The sequence below is a fragment of the Urocampus carinirostris genome, chromosome 1, assembly GCF_059441175.1.
Source record: "Urocampus carinirostris isolate Australia breed hairy pipefish chromosome 1, RoL_Ucar_1.0, whole genome shotgun sequence".
NCBI classification, from domain to species: domain Eukaryota; kingdom Metazoa; phylum Chordata; class Actinopteri; order Syngnathiformes; family Syngnathidae; genus Urocampus; species Urocampus carinirostris.
The window spans coordinates 8,695,150-8,717,137 of record NC_142349.1 but is presented as its reverse complement, the minus strand read 5'-3'; the positions used below and the strand labels follow the sequence as shown (position 1 = coordinate 8,717,137).

Sequence of the window (21,988 nt, the reverse complement as noted above, 5' to 3'; positions counted from 1 at the left end):
ATGTCTGCAACATATAGAATAAATACTTTGAATATTTCATCTTTCGTCTGGAACTGGTCACGGTTTTCTCAAGGCTTCAACGAAAAAGAAATTCGTTATCAAAATACAGGTATATTTTGTAAAAATAAGGATTGCTTTGCAGGATTACATTTTTATTTTAAAGCATTTTTATGTTGCACACTACAGGGGACACCATTGAAATCCGGTGAGCGTGATTTTTGATTCTTTTGATTATTTTCCTCGTTCGCATTTGCTTTGTTTACATTCTTCCATGTGCATGCACGCCTCTCTCACTCGTGCTCTCTCTCGGCGGTTTCACGCCGCTCACTTAGGACCCCCAGGACCCCCCCCCCCCGGAATAACATACAAAACCATTTTAACCTTTGATATACTCAACAAATTTAAAGTTATCAGAATCAATTGAAAAAAATGCATATCGACCAATCATAAGAGAGAATATGTGACAGTCAGTAACGATGAAAGGATTGTAACGGCGAAGAAAGTAATTAGATTACCCCGTTACTGTACAAAAAAAAACTCCATTATGCAACGGTGTTATTCCGAACATGGTTTATAACCCTAAAATCGAGAAGAGCGTCATGTTGCAAGGTAGAAGAATCAACAACTATTCTAAGTTGAGAAAATGTATCTTCAACCCTGTGAAAGTACATAAATGAAAAACAAACAAACAAAAAAAAAACATAGTGGGTTATGATGATTCGTCAAATCTGACATTAAAGCATTCAATTTGTAAAGTTATTGATAGGTCAATTGATTTCGCGGGCACGTCATCAATGTGCGACGCAAGTTGCTAATGGCGGCGCGAGAAAAGCTAAAGGACAATTTAAAGCAGGCGTTAAAAGCCCATTTTGGGTTCGACGGATTTAGATCTAAGGTTCAGGAAAATGTCGTTAAAGCTGTTGTACGGGGTAAGTTAAGACTTGAGCGTACTGACGAATTCGCTACTTTGCACTATGCTTTGCCAAATATTTCACAACGGTCTAAACATTGTACTTCATGTCTCGATGTGACGATGGCTACGATCCATTTGATAAGCTGGTGTTAGTAGGATTAATGGTGCTTCTTCCTGTAGGTGACAGGGATGTATTTGTATGCATGCCTACTGGTGCAGGAAAGTCTCTCTGTTACCAGTTGCCTGCTGTCCTGGCTGCAGGGATCACTCTGGTTATTTCCCCACTAATTGCACTTATTCAGGTAAGTTTGGTTTCATATGTCCCCGCTTTAGTTATTTCACACTCAAAACTTTTTGTACTTTCTTACAGGACCAAGTGGACCACTTGAGATCTGTCAACATCCCTGCTTGCTCCATTAACTCGAAGCTCGCAGTGGGCGAGCGCCGTATGATTCTGTCTGATTTGCAGAGCATCAACCCAAAGCTTAAGCTGCTCTACATCACGCCGGAGATGGTAGCTTCTCCATCATTCCAGCCTTACTTGAATGACCTATGCTCCCGGGGTCTGCTGTCCTACTTGGCTGTTGATGAGGCTCACTGTGTCTCCCAATGGGGTCATGATTTCAGGCCAGACTACCTAAAACTGGGCGAATTTCGTGCTCGTTTGCAAGGGGTTCCCTGCATAGCGCTTACAGCGACAGCCCCTAAAAGGGTCCAAGAGGACATTTCTAACTCACTAAAGTTGCATCTTCCGCTACGTTTTACTACACCTGTTTTCCGCTGTAATTTGCACTACGATGTCATCTTCAGTGAGATTCTTCCCAACCCTTTTGTTCACCTCCATGCCTTTATTAAGAAAGCATTGGCTCTTGGTGCTGACTCCAATGAACAGGTTTGTGTTATAATGATGTCTAATTTTATCTTATACCTGTCATGTTATTTTGTTTTGCTAAGGATAACATCAAGCTCACTTCTACAGAAAATGTTTCCCGCAAAATATTTATTGTTTGTTTTCGGACAGGGTTGTGGGATTGTTTACTGTCGGACCAGAGAAGGTTGCGAAACTGTAGCTTACCAACTTACCAAGCTAGGTGTCCTGGCTAAACCTTATCATGCTGGTAAGTCATTTTTCTTGTTTGGAAATGAATACAACATACATGTACTCTTCTTGTGTGTGTTAATGTACAGGACTAAAGACAGGAGATCGCACAGAAGCCCAAACTGATTGGATGCAGGGAAAAGTGACTGTTATTGCAGCCACCATAAGTTTTGGAATGGGTGTAGACAAGGCTAATGTAAGGTAAAGCAGTAAATAAATGAGTTGTGTTTGGGTCATTTTAGTTTCTGGTGTAATTACCTTTTCATTTTCTACACAGGTTTGTCGCCCATTGGAACCTTGCAAAATCCATAGCCAGCTACTACCAAGAATCTGGACGTGCAGGAAGAGATGGACTACCGGCCCTATGTCGCATTTATTACTCCCGGAGAGATAAAGAGCAAATTTTGTTCCTCATTAATCAGGAGGTTGCACGTAAAAAGGTCAGCATGGCAGCAATTAATGAAGGGGTCAAATATCAAGGCTTCAGTTCATCGAATTAACATCAGGTGAATTTTGGTTGCAGGAAAAACGAAACTTTGCAAAGGAATCGGACAAAACAGCCATCACGGACTTTGACGCCATGGTGCGTTTTTGTGAGCAGGAAACGTGAGTCATGTCAACTATTAATATGTGGGATTTAAAAGTGTATTCAAGCAAATGATTTGGGAAAATACCTACAACTTAAATGATGGTGCGCCTTGCAATGGTGAAGTGATTTTTTTTTAGTCACTATCTTTAATGCACAGCAGAGGGCAGACTCCCCCACTCAATTAGCAAAATATTTGTTTTTATTGGACATTTGTTTTTTGCTTTCCAGCAGCTGTTAATTACAGTACACATAATTCCTTGTAAATTAAGAAATTCACTAAAAAAAAAAAAAAAAACACACACAGTCTTTTTTTAAGGTGTTTTGGGAGGAGGGGGAAAAATTTCCACTTCGATCACAATGCTGATTTGTCCATTCTTTGTTTATGTGGTGACATGTTTGGATGATTTTCCTCCCTCCATCTAGGAGGGATGTTATCGCGTGTCTATTTCAAGGAATGTCGATTGTCTTGAAAATCCGCTTCAGAGGGCGTGTTAGGTAGTGAGTGAAGACATGTTAAGCTAGGCCTGTTCGAGTATGGGGAAAACACCCAACTGGACCACATTTGTATGGGCAGCACTCCCATCACAGGTTGTCCCGGTGAAACTTCTCTATCTCAGCGCAAACCTCTTTTTAGACCAAGTGCCTAGTTTGAGTTAAGATAATGAAGATAAGTGGTGTATAAAAAGTCTTCAAAAGGGTGCCCCCTTATGTTGGCTTTCGCGGCGGCGGCAGCAGCAAAAGAATGTGGTGCAGATGAAGAGAGCCATGGCAACAACAATCACTGCAGGAAAACACAAAAAACAAACAGCTAGACCAGAGTCCGGAATCATATTCACACCAAAGCGCAGAGCCTCACAGATGAATGTCAAGAGGACAAAGAATCCCCCGAGTTCGACAGGGTCGGCCTTGGCCAAATTCTGTAGCTTGGCCCAAATCTTGCTAAGAAGTGTCACTGCTTCGTCCTTTGTATGCATACTAATAAGATAGCAACAAGCAAATAACATTTTGTCATGGAATGGAAAGTGTTTGGCTTGCTGTGAAGGAGCAAAACAGAATATCAACATGTATGGCACAGGGAAACTGGGCTTTGTTTTTTCTGTGACAAGTGCTAATATTATTTTTATGGTGTTATTTGGGCAAAAACTGTTAAGGCTAAACATTCCAGATTAAGTTGTAGGATCTTGATGATACACTGACCTGACTTGGTGCTACCAGTGTGGGATCAGTCCCTCTTTCTCTAGTAAGGGTATGAGTGTTCTCTGTGTGCCCAAAGCAACTGGCAACCAATGCTGGATGCAGACTCACTTTTCTCAAATGTATGGTGCCATAAGATCTTGTCCCTGAACAGGATTAAGCAGATGGAAAATGGAGGCTTAATTTGTGGACTGTCTTTCAGAGACTTTCCACCCTCTTTCATGTACTGTTCTTCTTGAATCATGTGGTTTTAGAGTTACATTCATGTGGATTTTCCATTGTAAACTACACATGTGGTTGCATGATTAAAAAAAAAAAAAGGTAACTGATTTTCAAAGTAACATAAAAGGATTAGAAGTTACTACAAGGACCACTGATTTTGTTATTTAGTCCGGCATTGTGACCAATACCAGTATTGATGCCTGTCAAATGTACCGATACCTCAAAAAGAAGTCTTGTGTCCGGTTGATACAAATACCTGGTTACAGTACTTGCACGCTGGAGGTGCAGTATGTTGTTTTTTTTTATTACATAGTACATTGACAACTGGTTTTGTTAGCATTTCATTTGTAAGTAGAATTTCTTTTAAGGAAACTGTTTTCACAAAAGAAATATAGATAAATACTATCTATATTTTGGTAAACATGGAAGTGTTTATTTTCCCTTTAAACATTCAAAGACCTAACCTTATCATAAACTGTGCAGTCTGTTTGCACACCCAGCCATGCACACAAAACTATATTAGACTCTCGGTATTTACAACTTGTCACATAAAGCAGACAAGTTGACAGCAGTGTCTTATTTAACCCAGCGGACTTACCTGGATGTTTTTGTAGCTGAAACGTGCAGTTCCTTCCACACTGTTCCTCCTGAATTACATAAAATGAAACTCCCATTTTACTGTCAAGCAACAATTCTTTAGTAACAGATGATATGGAATAAATCATACACAGAAGCTACCTTTTTTCAGTTTTAGTGGTGAGTGAAGTACTCACTGTACTGCATCCAGTTTTTTTTTTCCCCAAACTGATTTTCAGTCACAGTTGAGAGCAGCAAACAGTCTTTTCTTCGTTCTCTTTCTTTTCTTTACTCATGGCCGTGTTAGTAGCGTCCCACTTTCCTGCAAAGTAGTGTACATGTTTTTAAATCGGCTCCCAGCACCGCCTTTGTTTTTGAGGCAGCCTCTTATGTAATCACTGAGGCGTGCTGCCTTTTTTACTTCAATTTAAAGGAAAGGAATTTTAAGTGGATAAAATCAACACTGTCAAATGATCAGTTGTGGGTGCAAAATATTTCAAAATGGCCTCCATATTTTTAAATCTAGCCCCCTATGAATTAAGACAAAACAGTGTGGTTTTGTTTAATAGTTGAAGCTATCATGTATTTTTCCACTTGGAAGTAGAACAACACTGAAGAGCAGGGCACAACTTCCCTGTTGTGTATTGTATTGTCGACAGGGAATTGACAGTCCCAGACTAAGTTGGAATGTTGAGTGCAGTTGGAAGAAAGAAGCAGCCAAAAATTGTGGATGGCACCATGGGCGTAACCAGCCCGTTTTTGGGTGCTCAAACACTCCTATATTCAACCTAAGCACCCCCAGAATTTATAGCATTTTTAAAACTTTATTTTCCTTAATGAAGCACAATTTAAGCTTAAAAATGATGAAAAATGCTAGATGCTAAAAGAAAAAAGTGAAACAAAACAAAAAATGGGAACAAAACATTTTTGGAAAGACTCCACTGCCTTGAAACGGTTCAGTCTATTTGATTCCTAGCACCGCTCTCGCCCCGCTTCCCTTTTGCTCGGCTAGTGTCACTTGCGGCATTACGGCGCAGTCTGTGGAGGCTCCACAGTATTATGGTGAGAGTATGTAAGACACTGGTCATGTTGAGTCTGTAGCCTAGATGGTAGGGCGCCCGCTCTGAGACTGGAAGGTCGCTGGTTCAAGCCTCGGCTGAGTCATACCTAAGAATTACAACATTGGTACTCATTGCCTCCCTGCTTGGCGCTCAGCATTAAGGGTTGGAATTGGGGGGTTTGGTCACCTAATGACTAAAATGGCTGCGCCCTGTTTGGCTGCGGCTGCATCGGCTCGCTACAGTCTAACTGTACGGGTCAGTTGTATCGACATTTCGTTCTGTGTGCATTGTTACAAAGAATGACAATAAAAATTCTATTCTATTTTACCATCCAATATCATGACTTTGTTTTCATCAACACAAATTTAAAACAAAAAACGCCAGACACTCTCGGTGCTCAGCACCCCCGAAGCTCTTAACATAAAGATTTACAGTTACGAATATACTGGACTGTCTCAGAAAATTAGAATATTGTGATAAAGTTCTTTATTTTCTGTAATGCAATTAAAAAAACAAAAATGTCATACATTCTGGATTCATTACACATCAACTGAACTATTTCAAGCCTTTTATTATTTTAATATTACTGAATTTGGCCTACAGCTTAAGAAAACTCAAAAATCCTATCTCAAAATATTAGAATACTTCCTCAGACCAAGTAAAAAAATAATTTTATAACAGCAAAACTAAATCAAACATTTGAAAATGTCAATTGATGCACTCAGTACTTGGTTAGTAATCCTTTTGCACGGATTACTGCATCAATCCGGCGTGGCAGGGAGGCAATCAGCCTGTGGCATTGCTGAGGTGTTATTGATGCCCAGGATGCTTCGATAGCGGCCTTCAGCTCATTTGCATTTGCAGGTCTGGTGTCTTTCATCTTCTTCTTAACTATACCCCACAAATTCTCGATGGGGTTCAGGTCAGGGGAATTAGCAGGCCAATCAAGGACAGTGATGCCATGGTCAGTGCACCAGTTACTGGTGGTTTTGGCACTGTGGGCAGGTGCCAGATCATGCTGGAAAATGAAATCCTCATCTCCATAGAGCTTTTCAGCAGATGGAAGCATGTAGTGCTCTAAAATCTCTTGGTACACAGTTGCATTTACTCTGGACTTGATAAAACACAGTGGACCAACACCAGCAGCTGACATGGCTCCCCAAACCATTGCTGACTGTGGGAACTTCACACTGGATTTCAAGCAACTTGGATTTTGCTTTTCTCCAGCCTTTCTCCAGACTCTGGCGCCTTGACTTCCAAATGAAATGCAAAACTTGCTTTCGTCTGAAAAGAGGACTTTGGACCACTCTGCAACTGTCCAGTGCTTCTTCTCCATAGCCCAAGTCAGACGCTTCTTCCGTTGTCTTGATTTCAGAAGTGGCTTGACCATGGCAATACGGCTATTGTAGCCCATTTCCCGGACACGTCTGTGAACTGTGGCTTTTGATACCTGGACTCCAGCTTCAGCCCACTGTCTTTGAAGCTCCCCCAAATTCTGGAAGCGGCTCTTCTTCACAATTTTGTTAAGGCTGCGGTCATCTCTCTTGGTTGTGCAGCGTTTCCGGCCACATTTTTCCCTTCCAACAGACTTTTTGTGGATATGCTTTGAAACTGCACTCTGTGAACAGCCTGCTCTTTGAGAAATTTCTTTTTGTGTCTTACCCTCCTGATGGAGGGTATCAATGATGGTCCTCTGGACAGCAGTCAGATCAGCAGTGATTTAGTTTACTGAACCAAGCTGAGTGTTTTTAAGGCTCAGGAAACCCTCGCAAGGTGTTTCGAGTTAATTAGATGATTCAGGTGATTAGTTGAATAGCCTACTTGTATACTTTTTCATGATATTCTAATATTTTGAGATAGGATTTTTGAGTTTTCTTAAGCTGTAGGCCAAATTCAGCAATATTAAAATAATAAAAGGCTTGAAATAGTTCAGTTGATGTGTAATGAATCCAGAATGTATGACATTTTTGTTTTTTTAATTGCATTACAGAAAATAAAGAACTTTATCACAATATTCTAATTTTCTGAGACAGTCCAGTAGATCACAGTAGTTTTTGTACATTGAAAATAAAGTATAATATTGTCAGGTGTATTTGGGGTAAAACATATTTAGTCAATCCTGTATAATAATAACAAATATTGTTATTAGTGTAAGTAAAATAGGTAAAATAAGAAAATATTTAAAATTTCGTCCAAGATTTTTGTCGAGGTCTGGCACACCGTTCCCCCTAGAGGGCTCCAACCTGGGGGAAGTGGGTGGGTGGTGCCCAACTGCACTTAATTTATCTTCACACCTACACTTCTTTGTCTTGGTTGGTTATTTTTACTTTATTGGATTCATTTGACTTTGTTTGTATCTTGAAAGCTTCATTTAAAAAAATTCTTTTTACAATATATTTCCCTGTACAACCTCATGAGCAGATAATGAGTATATTAAAAGAAAAACAAACTAGTAATCTCCTGCCGCCTACTGCTATGAATGAATGTTAGATATTCCGCTGCTCACTTGACAAAAGCATAAAATACAAAAAAAATGGCGTGTTAAGATAAAATTGGGCAATTTCCTGCGGCCTACTAGTGTCCCACGCACTGGTTGAAAATCACTGCTCTAGCGGAATGGGCCAAAATACCAGCAACAGCATGTAAAACGTTTTTGACATGTGTCAATGCCAAGAAATGGTACATGACAAAGTATTGTACTTTTATTATTATCCACTTACTGTTCCACCAATTTGCAGATACATTCCTCAGACCACGTGAACTCCTGGATTATTTTTTTTCTCTAATTCTGTCTCTTATAGTTGATAAATACCTATAAATGGCAATTACAGACTTCATCTTTTCAAGGGGGATGACTTGCACAATTGACTAAGTACTTCTTTTTCTACTTGCCAGGTAAGCTTTCAGGGTCATAAATGCAGCTATGTTGTTGCCCTTCTTTCCCTCAGTTGCCGCCACGCCACCATTTCCAATTTTTTTGGGGACCAGCCACCCGACTGTGCAGGTGCCTGTGACTGCTGCTCCAACCCCAAAGGTGTGCGAGCCCAGCTAGAGGCGACTTTTAAGACCGGCATTGGAGCTCAGGGCAAGGAACCGAGAAAGCCTTTTGGCTTTGATCAACAACTTTATGGCGGAGGAAAGAAAGGCTATGGCTTCGAGAGGCAGGTTCACCTTTATGCCATTGATTTCTGACTTTTGCATGGTGCACTTTAGTGAGATTGAGCCACTCGTAGGTATGACGAAGAAGGTGGATACGCTAGCGACGATGATGCGAAAAGGAAAAAAGAATTCTCTGATCTCTTCAAGAAACAGATGAGCCTAAGAAAGGTACTTATTCCTATGTAACGCACATACGTGTATAAAGCGCACCCCTCATTTTTGGGAAAATAATCGGAAGAAAATTTTGTTTCATTTTACCTCAGCACAAACTGCATTGTACGCACGAACGTTGTGTCGACATTTATCGCAACAGGAATTTAACCAACGGGGTGACAGAAGAAAAGGCATTTCATCTCACAACACTATTTTTACCCTTTACTTAATACTTGGGGCCATAATTAAAATAGTTTGTTGCCACAGAATTGGACTTTGAAATATATCAAATAAATGCATTCAAAATATTATGTTGATATTGTTTTTCAAAGTTTTTGTTGTTAATAACTTTAATCATTGCCCCACTATCGTTGCCCAAATATGTTCCAACATAAAACCTCGTGTATAACGCACACACAAACTTTAAATTATTTTTTTGGTACAAAAAATGTGCCTGATACACGACTAATTACCGGCATTTTTTTTTGTTACGAATGTTTTATTTACATTTTCTTTATATGGCATCTCTGCGAAAGGTTACGTTGCCATGTATGTTATCCACAAGTATACAGTACAGAGTTCAAAATTCAAATACATAGTTTTTCCATCCATCCATTTTCTGCACCGCTTATCCTCACTTGAGTTGCGGGGTTGCTGGAGCCCATTGCAGCCACCCTAATCGATGGGCAGGGGACACCCTGAACTTGTTGCCAGCCAGTTGCAGGTTACACAGGGACAAGACAATTCACTCGCTCATTCACACTTTAGGACGATTTGGCCCCAACACCAATGCATGTTTTTGAAATGTGGGAGGAAACGCACGCAGGCACAGGGAGAACATGCAAACACCGCACAGGGAGGTAGCTGGAATTGAACCCTGTACCTCGGCACCGGGCGGCTGACGCGCTAACCACTCCTCCGCTGTGCCGCCCTATTTAGTTTTAGTTAGATAAATAAGTACTTTTCAAGCAAGTCAAATAAGCACACCTACAATTAAGAAACCATAGGAAGGAAAAATACTTGTAATTATGGTAGGTACGTGAAATTAATAAAATTGTGATTCTCTTGCTGTTTAAAGTATCTTTGCTGTATTTGCTGTATTGATTCGTGTTGTTGATAATTTCAAGTACCACCACCGGATTACTTAGGCACACATGCAAATTTTTAATTATGATCCCTTCCTGAAATTGTATTGTATTTGATGTGTTTTAAGTTCAGCAGCTCTTGGCATGGGTTCCCTTAAAATGACAGTGTGTATTACTGCGTAGTAGTACTGAAAACAAGTGGTCAAAACCACAACAAAAAATAAAAACTAAGAAACCCAATTTCTATATATATTTTTTTTGTCGCAAGGTTTATATTTTTTGGGTACCTGTAGCAGAAAGATAGCGGATCAAGCTGAGGCTCATGTTATTTAAAATATACGGTATACAAATTTCTTGGCCTATAACAATCTGAAAAGAAGTCACATTTATATGATAGTTTATGTGTTTGTGGTTATTGTTTTAATCACAAGTTTTTAATGAAATTTGAACCACTCGGGGCGCTAAATCATACACACTGTCCCTCTAAGTGAGGCCATCTGTGGCATGTACATGAAAAAGTTTTTTTAAAAGATTGCGTAACACGTGGTTAGTCTCCGAGTGTATTGTTGTTTGAAAAGGAGTCCTCACAATTACGAAGCATTCAGAAAAAGACACCTTGAATAGTTTTAGTGTTTTAAATTTTCTTTTCAAATATTTTTAGGGTCTTGGTGGTGACAACTTCATACCACCAGGTAAAATTTGAGTATGTAGTCCAATTATTAATCATGCATTATTGTTATTAAGTCGATTCCGAAAATCCTCCTGTAGATGCTGACTGCCCACTGAAAGAGGCCAGCAGTCAGCGGATCCCCAAGCTCCCAGTAAAGGTACAATCAAAAAACATTCCTCACATTTTTGGTGTTGAGATCAGTGGTTCTTGGACTTGAGTGATCCACTTCTCCATGTTGTGAAAAGGGAAGCTTTAACCGGGAACAACGGACATGTTGCTATCATGTGTTGCTGCAAATGCTGTGTAATGTATTTTTGTATTTGGTCTGCCAAGTTAAGTTTCCCAGAGCTGTGATGTTTGCATATAACAACCTGGTCACTTTTTAAAAATTGTTTAACATCGTGTTCAAGGACAATATTTCAATTGTTTTTCAGTCCAGAGAGCACTGCTTGACACTCTTGCAAGAGGCATTATATGACCACCAGGGGTCAGACGATTCATTTGGGTAAGTGTAGACAAAGCATCCTAATCGGAATTTTAGAACTGATGGTTTTATTATTATTCTGTCTCTTCTCACTCCAGTGATCTTCGGTCCTTAGCGGTGGATATTGAACATGAATTGTTCAAGAAAAGCAAGTCTTCCAACTTGTACAAAGCAGCCATATTAAAAAAGGTTTTACTGAAGTTGAAATTTGTATTGCTTTTATAAGTCGCAACATTTTGCAGAGCCCTTTGACTGTTTTTTTGTTATGAAGGTGTCTGAGCTGAAGAAATCACCCGCTGTAAGGGAAGGGCAGAAGAGCCCCGTTGCTAATGAGGCGATGCTAAAGCAGGAAGAGAAATCCTCCCCTTCCACTTCCTTTTCTGAACATCAGCGTGGGTTTAAATCTGCATCTGATGTTTACTCGGTGAGTTGACACACATGCTATTATGTCACTAGTTTTATGGGCCATTCTCTATGGTGTTCTCAGGAATAAAACTGTGGGGTCTTGGAAGCATTTCCGCATGATTTCAGCCAAAAATGAATGCTATGCTGATCCAGTAGAACAGTCAAATATAACAAGAGCACAAAAGCATACACTACTTCGATATTTTGAGAAGAATAGCAAGATTAATGTTTTACTTAAGTGCAATGGCCTATACGCATGGATGCCTGTTAAACTCATGTTTATTTGTATCGCCCTTAATCACAAAGAGTCTCAAAGGGCTGCACAGACAGATTGTTGCAAACAGCACTATTATTACACCATCCCCTGATCTAAAACCTACATGAGGGCAAAGAAAAACTCAGAAATCCCAACATGAGGAAACATAGCAGATTTAATCACGCACTATTTTTGCGTGCAAAACACAATCTGTCCCCAGCTTGTTAAAAACTGAAATTGGCAAACTTTTACCATAACGGAAATATGATTCGATAGATGGAACGGTTTATTCAAACACAAAGTCTCTGTCTCACTTAAAAATAAAGCAGACGTAGGTTGAAATACCGGTCTTGAGGAAAGACTTTTTTTCTGTTGTTTAAATTTGAAAAAACCTTTATTTAAAAAAAAAAACCTGCATTTTTGAGGTGCGAAATGCAGTTGTCTAACGCATAAAGCGGTGCTGTTGGCAGGTATGTAAATGTACAGTTACATAATTGCAGAAACAAAAGTAATGGTTTTCATCAGAGATTCTCAAAGTTTGAAGCAACTATATTTTTTTCATAACTACAATTTTTATTAATACTAAATAAGTTTATTTGTCTTAGTTTGGTGTGTATGTATGTATATATATATATATATATATATATATATGGAAAAAATAGATGTAAAAATGTTTTTTTTTTTTTAGGAAATATTTTTTTTTCTTTTATCTCATTAAATTAAAAATACAAGATGATAAAAATACTATACTCAAACTTCAAGGTGTTGTACGGAATTTGAAACCGCGGACACTATTTTTTGGCTTGTCATCTTTGCAGCCACTGTCGAGCTCCTTATGTTATGAAAGTACGTGCGTTCCCTAGACGTGCTTGGATAAACTCATCTTTTTTCCATTTTTTGGGGGTTTTGAGTTGGTGTTTGTACATAAAAACGAGCCTTTTATTACTTTCACTATTTTCATGCTACACTAACAAAAAAGGCCGGTGATGAGCATAGAGTCACCCCCCCCCTTTCCTACTACCTAATGTGTTACGCATTCCGAACAACTTTGCTAAAAGTAATCTCGAAGCGGATAGGCGCGGTGGAAAATGAATTATAAAAGGGCTCTCTTGACTCAGTTGGGCATGGTCAACATAATTAATACATAGAAGACTTTAACTTTTAAGGACACCTCAAATGACAAACAGCACTTTTTGACATTTGTTTTTTAAATTGTAGGTGTCGGGGAAGTAGGCGCTTTTTCAATAAAATGAAATGAAATCTCATAGCTCCGTTTAAAAGTAACTGTTCTTTATAACGGTAGTCATGTTTTCTCATATTTAGATGCATATTAAGCTTAAAAGGTATTGACTCCATTCATTCAAAAAAGGCCTTTTTGCGACGTCTTGAAATCTGTAATCATTTAATAATATCTGTAAAAAGCAGTGGCGATTCACTGTGGAATTTCGAAAGAATTGTAATTTTTAGCAATATGAATATTTTGTGACTCATCTTTCCTCCAGATGAAGCGAAAGAGAGTAGGAGCAGGCCAGAGAGGCTCCTCCAACCCCCTTTTGGTTGTAAAAGATCTACTGAGACGCTCCACAGAAGATGGCACATCCTCTGACGGACCACAAAGTGGCAACCTGGTCGGCAGGACCTCACCCGAATTACAAACCAAATGGTCGGATAGTCTTTCGACTGTGACGTCGTCCATCCGAGCCAGAGCGAACGCCGCCGCTACGGAAAGCCCGGCAAAGAGAAGCAGAGCTTGGTGCAAGAAGCAGCAGAAGCTGGAGGAAGCTGCGAAAAGTTCGCACTGCATTTCGGACTATTTTGCTAAGTCTCAATCAAGCAAGGAGAGCTACACGGCGGAGAGCAGCATCGTGATTTCAGATGAGGGCAGGGAACGAGAGCAGCACTCGCCCGTATTCCCGGAGACTGACCTTGGTGCCGTGGAGCCGGTTAGTCAGGATGAAGTCATAGTCATCAATGAAGACAGTGATGAAGAAGTGACAGATCGGCATATGTCGCAACTGAGTCCACAGTAAGATACATTTGTACCTTTAGTCACAAGCAGTGTTGGGCACGTTGCTTAAAAAAGTAATTAATTACTAGTTACTTCATTTAGAAAGTAATTCAGTTACCCCCCAGACGACTGACATAAAATAGTACGTTACTCCGGAAATAAATAATTAGTTACCTATTACCATATAAACTCGCATAAAACGTCTTTATAATAGCCATATGATAAAAGGAATAGAAGAAAATGTGTACACCGTCTTGTGGGACCCATGAAGCCTTGAGCTTAGCAAAGACGCTCCATATCAGTTTTGTCTCTGGGCACCAAACCACTTAAAGATCTCCATTTCTGGTTCATGTTCAAGACGTTTTATTTTTTTTCGAGGCATGGTTTATTGCAAAATTTAAAAAAAAAAAAAAAGAACAAAATCCAGCACACTTTTACCATACATTCTGTGTTCATGTTTGCCCCATTGATTTCCCATTAGTTTTTTATTCCTCTGAGCCTCTCCCCACACGCCTACGATTCATAACTGGTTACACAGAACCAAATATGCGCATATAAGCTGACTCCCTTATTTTAATATTTTATTTTATAATTGTAATTTGGGGTTAAACGCGAATGTACGGTGGGGAGACTATCTACGTTAGGAATAATTTAGCGATCTCGCACTCTGCTTGAGACGGCACTACCATTACTTTTATTTAATTGTTTTCTTCTTGGTAAATATAAACACTCAAGGCTAACTCATCAACTTTCCTTTTAGTTATCATCCTTCCAATCTATTTCTTCCACTCAAGTCGCTTCACTTCCACGTCCTCTCACATTTAGTGACCCTATAACTAGGGTTTGCGAGACCTTACGGTCTCTCGCCCCCCTTTCTTTGCCTTGCTGTATCTTAGGGAGTAGAAATGGAGAGAAGTGCATCCCCAGTCCCCTCACTCCCTCCACTTTAGTCGCCTCTTACAATACGCAGCGGAACACGGTGGGCGAATTCTCACACCTCCCAGAAGGAGAGGGCCCCTTACCACAGGACCAAACCTTTTAAGTCACGAGACACACACTTGCTAGTGGAACTTGCTAGTGGAACTGAGCAAGCGTGTGGATAAGAGAGTACTCGGTTGGTTAGGACACATGGAGAGGATGGATGAGGAGCGAATGTTGAAGAGGATCTACAGAGCAGAAGTAAATTGAAAGAGACCAAGAGTAAGGCCACGATTGATGTGGATGTATGGTGTTATGAGTGCACTGCAGGAAAGAGGTCTCAATGTAGTGGAAGCTAGGGCTCCTGTTGGTGATAGGAATGAGTGGAGAGGTGTTGTGAAAAGATAGTGGGATGTTTGGACGCGTTCTAAGGGCTGGGCAGGGCTCCTGTATGATGCGGCCGGGGTTGACCAGTGAAAGCTCTCGGGCCCTGCTGTTGAACTAAAGAGTGTGTTATGCCACCCTGACCCGAGTGACATGGCTGCTCTCGTGTGTCCCGTTTCATCTAGAGGGACGAAAGCATGACCAACTTGGGTGTCAAGGTGCTTAACTTGTTTGGGTGTTTGGGCATTTGGGTTGGCAATGGTCCAATTTTTTGTTTTTTGCTACTTTTTTCATTTCTTTGTTTTTGTGTATGTGTCCGTCTTGCTGTCAGTCACCCCTCTCGAGGGATATGACCAGGCTAGGTAGATAGAAATATAAACACACTCTAGGAAATGCCTGTATCGCAGTGGTCCGCAAACAGAGACATTGACCGTAAAACTGGTAAATAAAAACACCCCTAAGGGACTCCATTTAACAGATCGAAGTGATGTATGTAAGAACGCAAGTAAAGGAAAGGTTTTATAAAATAGCCGAGTAATGTAGTAACGACACTAGAGTTACAACATTTTATTAACACATTACAGTAATTGTTACAGAGAAAAGTAACTACGTTCCAGGAATGCTTCCCTTTTCCACGTGTTAGTCCCAACACTGGTTACTAGTAACTAATTGTCATCTAGAATCTGATATATATTTAACCAGTGCTCTTTATTTCCCTCTCAGACACAACACAACAGAAGACAATGGTGCAACAGTCACACAAGAGCCACGCTCTCATCAGGAAGATGTTCCGGAGCAGCATCCTCCGGCAAAGCGGGGCCGGCTGGTATACAAGGAGGAGGACAGCAGATTACCTTTAGAATTGAACGTGCTAAAGGTAACCGCGTGTCCAAAAACCGATCCAGAGTCAGTTGTGACACTGAAAGAGGCGGCAGTCGTGGTGGTTCGCTACCTGGACCCTTTTTACACCCGGGGGAAGTTCGCCAATAAGGTGTGAGACAAGAAAGTCTTGAGAGAATTTATATCTTGGAAGGGAGAAGACATTTAACGTCATAATGTCTCTTTTTCTATTGGCCAGGATCTGTTCAAGTCCTTTGCCCGCTATTTGTCCCACCTAATCACTGAAGACGGGACTATTAGAAAGGAACAAGGTGAGACGATTTCTCGAGGTTCCTAGTTTAATCTTACACCCCTAAATACTAGAGATCCCTCAGTTCTCGCGGTTAACGGGGACCAGAACCATCCACGAAAAGTAAAAGTCCACAAAGTAGCATCACACCTTCATTCAACCCCTGAGGGACTAACTTCCCTCAAGATGACAGCATTACCGACTGAGAGTGTATGACCAACAAAATAACAACCATAGATCTACAAATAATAACATAATTGCGAGTAAATGAATCATTTTTTTTTATTATACATAATTAAAACAACATTGGGGGATTCTTCTATTAGTGGAAGTAAGCAATTTAGAATAGGGTGTCCTCGATTTTGAGCCAAGTCTGCGATGATTTAAAATACAAACGTCCCTAATGTAGCAGTTCCTCATGAGTTGTTGCTCCAGGTCATCCGTTTCATGGGTAACTGATCTGGCATTTCTGAAATACATGCTCCATGGGGGTAGCTTCTGAGGGTTGCTACGTAGCGTTGCTACAGTAATTGTTACAAAGAAAAGTAACTACGTGCTAAAGGTAACTACGTAGCTTAGCCGCAGTAGGCCAGACTTGCATCAACGCTCCTGCCTTCTACGGCGACATCGCCTCAGTTGTATCTCAAACCCGACAATAATTCACAGAGCACCCTCTTCTGACTTTCCTCAGATTCTAATTTAATTGATGAATTCATTTTCAATGTAACAAGGAGCTTAAATACTGGCTCAGCTGTAGCCTTGCGCCGCAGTTTGTTTGGGTGGGCGGATGCTGTGTGAACACATTGACTTGCGCGCGCCCGCTGTTTGACTGACGGCATACAGCAGCTTATCACAGTCGCGCACACAATCACACCCACCAAATACACACTCACAAACAACCTGCGTGCTCTCTGTATGAACAAAATGAACCATACGTTGATAACAATGACAATAAAATCAATTGAATTCCAAATCTGCGAAAGAGTGAACCAGTCATTATTGAAGTAGCGATGGGTCTTCTTAATTCTATTGTGAGCCTCCAAAAGATCCCCAACCCTACTATTAAGGCACATATTTTATGCCATCAATTTACAACCCCGCCCCCTTCTACAGTATAGACCTTGAGCTCAAGTGAATTTGACACGCCTCATCCATCTTTTTTCTTCATTTCTGATTCAAGTCTTTTTATTGTTCCGGCACCCTCTGCTAAATTTAACCCAATGTGGCCCGTGACATAAAAAGTTTGCCCAGCCCCGGTTTAGATACAAGGTATACAAAACTATTGAAAGCCAATCAAACCAGAGCGCTTCTGATTTTTTTATTGAACTGGTGGAATCCTGGTGCACGTAGCTCACTGTCCCTTGTCTATTGTCCCGCAGTGAAATCAGCGGCCAAAGCGCTCATCCGGCAGTTCTTCTGCGAGGTCAAACGCTGCGAGAGCGAGGCGGACTGGAAACACTTTAGAAGACCCGACTGCTGCAAAAGCACTTCCAAGATGCGAAGTGCACGCGGAAATGAATGATTCGGCTTTGTTAGTGCCTTGTTTTATGCTTCTGTCTAAGCGTGTTGGATTCAGACTGATAAGCATCTGACTTTAGCGCAATAAAACTTTAACTTCCGGTCACAAATTATGCCAAAAACATATTGTTTGGTTTTATGGATAAGTGTTTAAAAAATAATTCTAAGACTTGAAAGATTGCTTAAATTATTTTGTTACCGCTTGCAACTTTTTTTTTTTTTTTTTCCGAGGAGGATATATTTCTTGCTGATTTTAAGCCTAATAGGTTCGTTTCATTTTAAGTGTGAAGATACTCCTTTTGATACTTGTTTTTTTACAGTTGTACTTAATAAATAGTAAAGGATGTCAATAAAACGTTTAAAGTTGGTATTATCATAAAAACTGTAATTTCATTCTTTGTCAACATACAATTTCATCATACTTTATAGTAAATTTTCAATGCAATCATATTCTGTCATTTATATGACTCATTTAACATATAGCTCTTTACCTTCCTTAAAGGGACATTATTTATTGTTAAAAACCTCCTAGTGGTATGAAAAAGATCATATCGATTTGAATAATGAGCTAAATTACATGGATCATCATACAAACGTGCCTCTTTTATACTGGACTGTCTCAGAAAATTAGAATATTGTGATAAAGTTCTTTATTTTCTGTAATGCAATTAAAAAAACAAAAATGTCATACACTCTGGATTCATTACACATCAACTGAACTATTTCAAGCCTTTTATTTGAATATTGCTGATTTTGGCTTGAAGCTGAAAAAAACTCAAAAATCCTATCTCAAAATATTAGAATACTTCCTCAGACCAAGTAAAAAAAATAATTTTATAACAGCAAAACTAAATCAAACATTTGAAAATGTCCATTGATGCACTCAGTACTTGGTTGGGAATCCTTTTGCACGGATTACTGCATCAATCCGGCGTGGCATGGAGGCAATCAGCCTGTGGCATTGCTGAGGTGTTATTGATGCCCAGGATGCTTCGATAGCGGCCTTCAGCTCATTTGCATTTGTAGTTCTGGTGTCTTTCATCTTCTTCTTAACTATACCCCACAAATTCTTGATGGGGTTCAGGTCAGGGGAATTAGCAGGCCAATCAAGGACAGTGATGCCATGGTCAGTGCACCAGTTACTGGTGGTTTTGGCACTGTGGGCAGGTACCAGATCATGCTGGAAAATGAAATCCTCATCTCCATAGAGCTTTTCAGCAGATGGAAGCATGTAGTGCTCTAAAATCTCTTGGTACACAGTTGCATTTACTCTGGACTTGATAAAACACAGTGGACCAACACCAGCAGCTGACATGGCTCCCCAAACCATTGCTGACTGTGGGAACTTCACACTGGATTTCAAGCAACTTGGATTTTGCTTTTCTCCAGCCTTTCTCCAGACTCTGGCGCCTTGACTTCCAAATGAAATGCAAAACTTGCTTTTGTCTGAAAAGAGGACTTTGGACCACTCTGCAACTGTCCAGTGCTTCTTCTCCATAGCCCAAGTCAGACGCTTCTTCCGTTGTCTTGCGTTCAGAAGTGGCTTGACCATGGGAATACGGCTATTGTAGCCCATTTCCCGGACACGTCTGTGAACTGTGGCTTTTGATACCTGGACTCCAGCTTCAGCCCACTGTCTTTGAAGCTCCCCCAAATTCTGGAAGCGGCTCTTCTTCACAATTTTGTTAAGGCTGCGGTCATCTCTCTTGGTTGTGCAGCGTTTCCGGCCACATTTTTCCCTTCCAACAGACTTTTTGTGGATATGCTTTGAAACTGCACTCTGTGAACAGCCTGCTCTTTGAGAAATTTCTTTTTGTGTCTTACCCTCCTGATGGAGGGTATCAATGATGGTCCTCTGGACAGCAGTCAGATCAGCAGTGATTTAGTTTACTGAACCAAGCTGAGTGTTTTTAAGGCTCAGGAAACCCTCGCAAGGTGTTTCGAGTTAATTAGATGATTCAGGTGATTAGTTGAATAGCCTACTTGTATACTTTTTCATGATATTCTAATATTTTGAGATAGGATTTTTGAGTTTTCTTAAGCTGTAAGCCAAATTCAGCAATATTAAAATAATAAAAGGCTTGAAATAGTTCAGTTGATGTGTAATGAATCCAGAATGTATGACATTTTTGTTTTTTTAATTGCATTACAGAAAATAAAGAACTTTATCACAATATTCTAATTTTCTGAGACAGTCCAGTATATACTCGTAGATCAAGAATATTTGTATCTACATTAAATAACATGCGGCTCAACTAGAGGGAGCTGACAGGATTATGTGCTATTTTGCTGGAACCACCGAAGTGCTGAGCAAGAAAATGAGAAGAAAAAGAGGTGAGGTTGGCTTGATAAAAAATATACCACTCTCAAATGTCTTTTAGGAAAAGAACATCCTTACAAATATAAGTCCCACAAATAAAACTTGAGAATTTGTAAGAAAATAAATTCAAAACGACTACAATTGTAAGTTAAAACATTGTATTGCAGATTCTCATTCATGTCTTTAGCGTTTATTCTTCTGAACAGTAATTGCGATGAACATTGCTTCTTGCAAAATACTTTTTCGGAAAATTTAATGTCGGGCGAAACAAATACAGCCACGTTGTGTTATATGACCATGGTCAAGCAGATCAAACATTGAACACACGGTAAAAACTCACCGCAAGTTATTTGCGAAGCACATCCACTGTCCTTTAAGCTTCAGTTCAACAGCAGTGACGATCTCTGAAGGGAACATGCATATCGAACTATTTACATGAAAGTAATTAAGGCGGGGTCTTACAATATCATCCCGCATGAGGCAAATGTCTAAAATAATTCGTGTAAACAACTTGATTCTATTTACCAAATAAATAACAGAATTCTTTCAGCATCTTAGTTCTTTCCTCACTTGCAGTTAATTTAGTGTCGCTAATTATATATAGCGAGGTAATTGATATTTTCCCCCCCAGAACAAAAAAAAATGCTATACAGGGTACACAATTTGAAATGATCCAAAACGTGTAAAATACGCAGAAAACATTTAAGTTGACAGACGCGGTGCTGTACATTGACGATGACTCAGTCTTCGGGTGAATCTGAGGATGGCGCTGCTGTTTGCGCTTTCGTTTAAAACGTGACGTCACCTCTTTTTGTGGTGTGTTCAATGAACTACGTAATCTTGAACGGAAAGTCAAAACATTTGATCAAAAATGAATGACTAAAACATATCTGTCAAGCCAAAAATGTGCAAAAGACGAGCTACAAATCATTTTTTTACCACAAAAATCTGTGTTTTTAGGGTAGGGCTTGGGATGTTTTTTAAATTAAGTCTGAAAATACTTTTGAACCTTAAAATGTCAGATTTGACGACCCATCTGCAAAAAAAAAGAAGAAAGAAAAAAACGCTGTACACTGCACACTATATACAGATTAAATTTACACTTTCATTTTAAGGCTATATCAATAATGCAATCATCTGTGGTCCATGCAACTCGTTGAAACTCCTTGTGATAAAGGGCTATACAAATAAACCTGACTTGACTAAAACCGCGCCATTCCCCACAAAGAAGAAAAATATAAAGAAAGACCTTTCAAACTTACAATTTCAAGGCAATACTATACCAACAATGGTAAAGACAAAATACATAGGACAAAATACCAACAGTAGTAAGAGAACAGAGATACATTACAGAGCCCACTAAGAGCCTTGGAGTCCATATTGTGACCAGACCAACTACAGATTAGATAAGACCTGTGATTATTTTTCACAGCACGTACAGACACGCAAAAACATTAATGTGTTGTTTGAATTTAAAGTATTTTAAATGCTCTATAGCCTCTCAAACTTTGAGCCCTTCTTGAATTTCAATCATTTTCTGTACATTAATGGGCAACATTTTGTTCAAATCTTTATAAAACATTATAGTTGTATAATACTTGACAAGGTCCTGAAATTTGAGCAACTCAGTGGTTTAATAATTACGACCTGTAATAAGAGACTTTAATATGTCACACAGGCAAACGATGTTTGTTTTTTAAGAAAAATACGAAAGACACTATTAATGCCATTAATCTTGTGATATCAGAGGTAGTATTAAGACACACAACAGGAAATGTTGCCCCAACCAACCAACCAACCAACCAACCAACAGACCAACCAACAGACCAACGGAAACCAAACATG

The 21,988-nt window shown here is 39.7% G+C and overlaps 1 protein-coding gene and 1 long non-coding RNA gene across 3 annotated transcripts; one reads left to right on the top strand and one right to left on the bottom strand.

Moving 5' to 3' along the window:
- The first annotated feature begins 777 nt into the window (after positions 1-777).
- On the top strand, positions 778-18,205 carry recql5 (RecQ helicase-like 5). Its single transcript, XM_088319603.1, has 18 exons — positions 778-929; positions 1,094-1,215; positions 1,284-1,805; positions 1,935-2,031; positions 2,102-2,213; positions 2,290-2,452; positions 2,536-2,618; positions 8,603-8,815; positions 8,888-8,981; positions 10,713-10,743; positions 10,820-10,878; positions 11,156-11,226; positions 11,304-11,394; positions 11,477-11,629; positions 13,369-13,892; positions 15,900-16,167; positions 16,255-16,327; positions 17,685-18,205. Exons 1-18 carry the CDS (start codon positions 815-817, stop codon positions 17,825-17,827), a joined length of 2,934 nt encoding a protein of 977 aa, XP_088175729.1. The 5' UTR covers positions 778-814; the 3' UTR covers positions 17,828-18,205.
- Positions 2,779-20,889, bottom strand: LOC148373415 (uncharacterized). 2 transcript variants are annotated; one of them, XR_015847083.1, is made up of 7 exons: positions 20,669-20,889; positions 20,484-20,547; positions 4,756-4,915; positions 4,616-4,664; positions 3,799-3,941; positions 3,458-3,576; positions 2,779-3,382 (listed from the first exon to the last, which is right to left on the bottom strand). It is a non-coding gene; the product is annotated as an uncharacterized LOC148373415 (long non-coding RNA). The 2 variants fall into 2 exon arrangements; XR_015847076.1 differs by having other exon boundaries at positions 4,791-4,915.
- Positions 20,890-21,988: the final 1,099 nt, after the last annotated feature.

What these genes read in the sequence shown, in the direction of transcription:
- recql5 (XM_088319603.1), top strand. Translation starts at nt 815, where the DNA reads ATGGCGGCGCGAGAAAAGCTAAAGGACAATTTAAAGCAGGCGTTAAAA. An exon ending in AGGAGGTTGCACGTAAAAAG is followed by an intron (nt 2,453 to 2,535) that starts GTCAGCATGGCA and finishes TTTTGGTTGCAG; the next exon opens with GAAAAACGAAACTTTGCAAA. An exon ending in CGTTTTTGTGAGCAGGAAAC is followed by an intron (nt 2,619 to 8,602) that starts GTGAGTCATGTC and finishes TCTTTCCCTCAG; the next exon opens with TTGCCGCCACGCCACCATTT.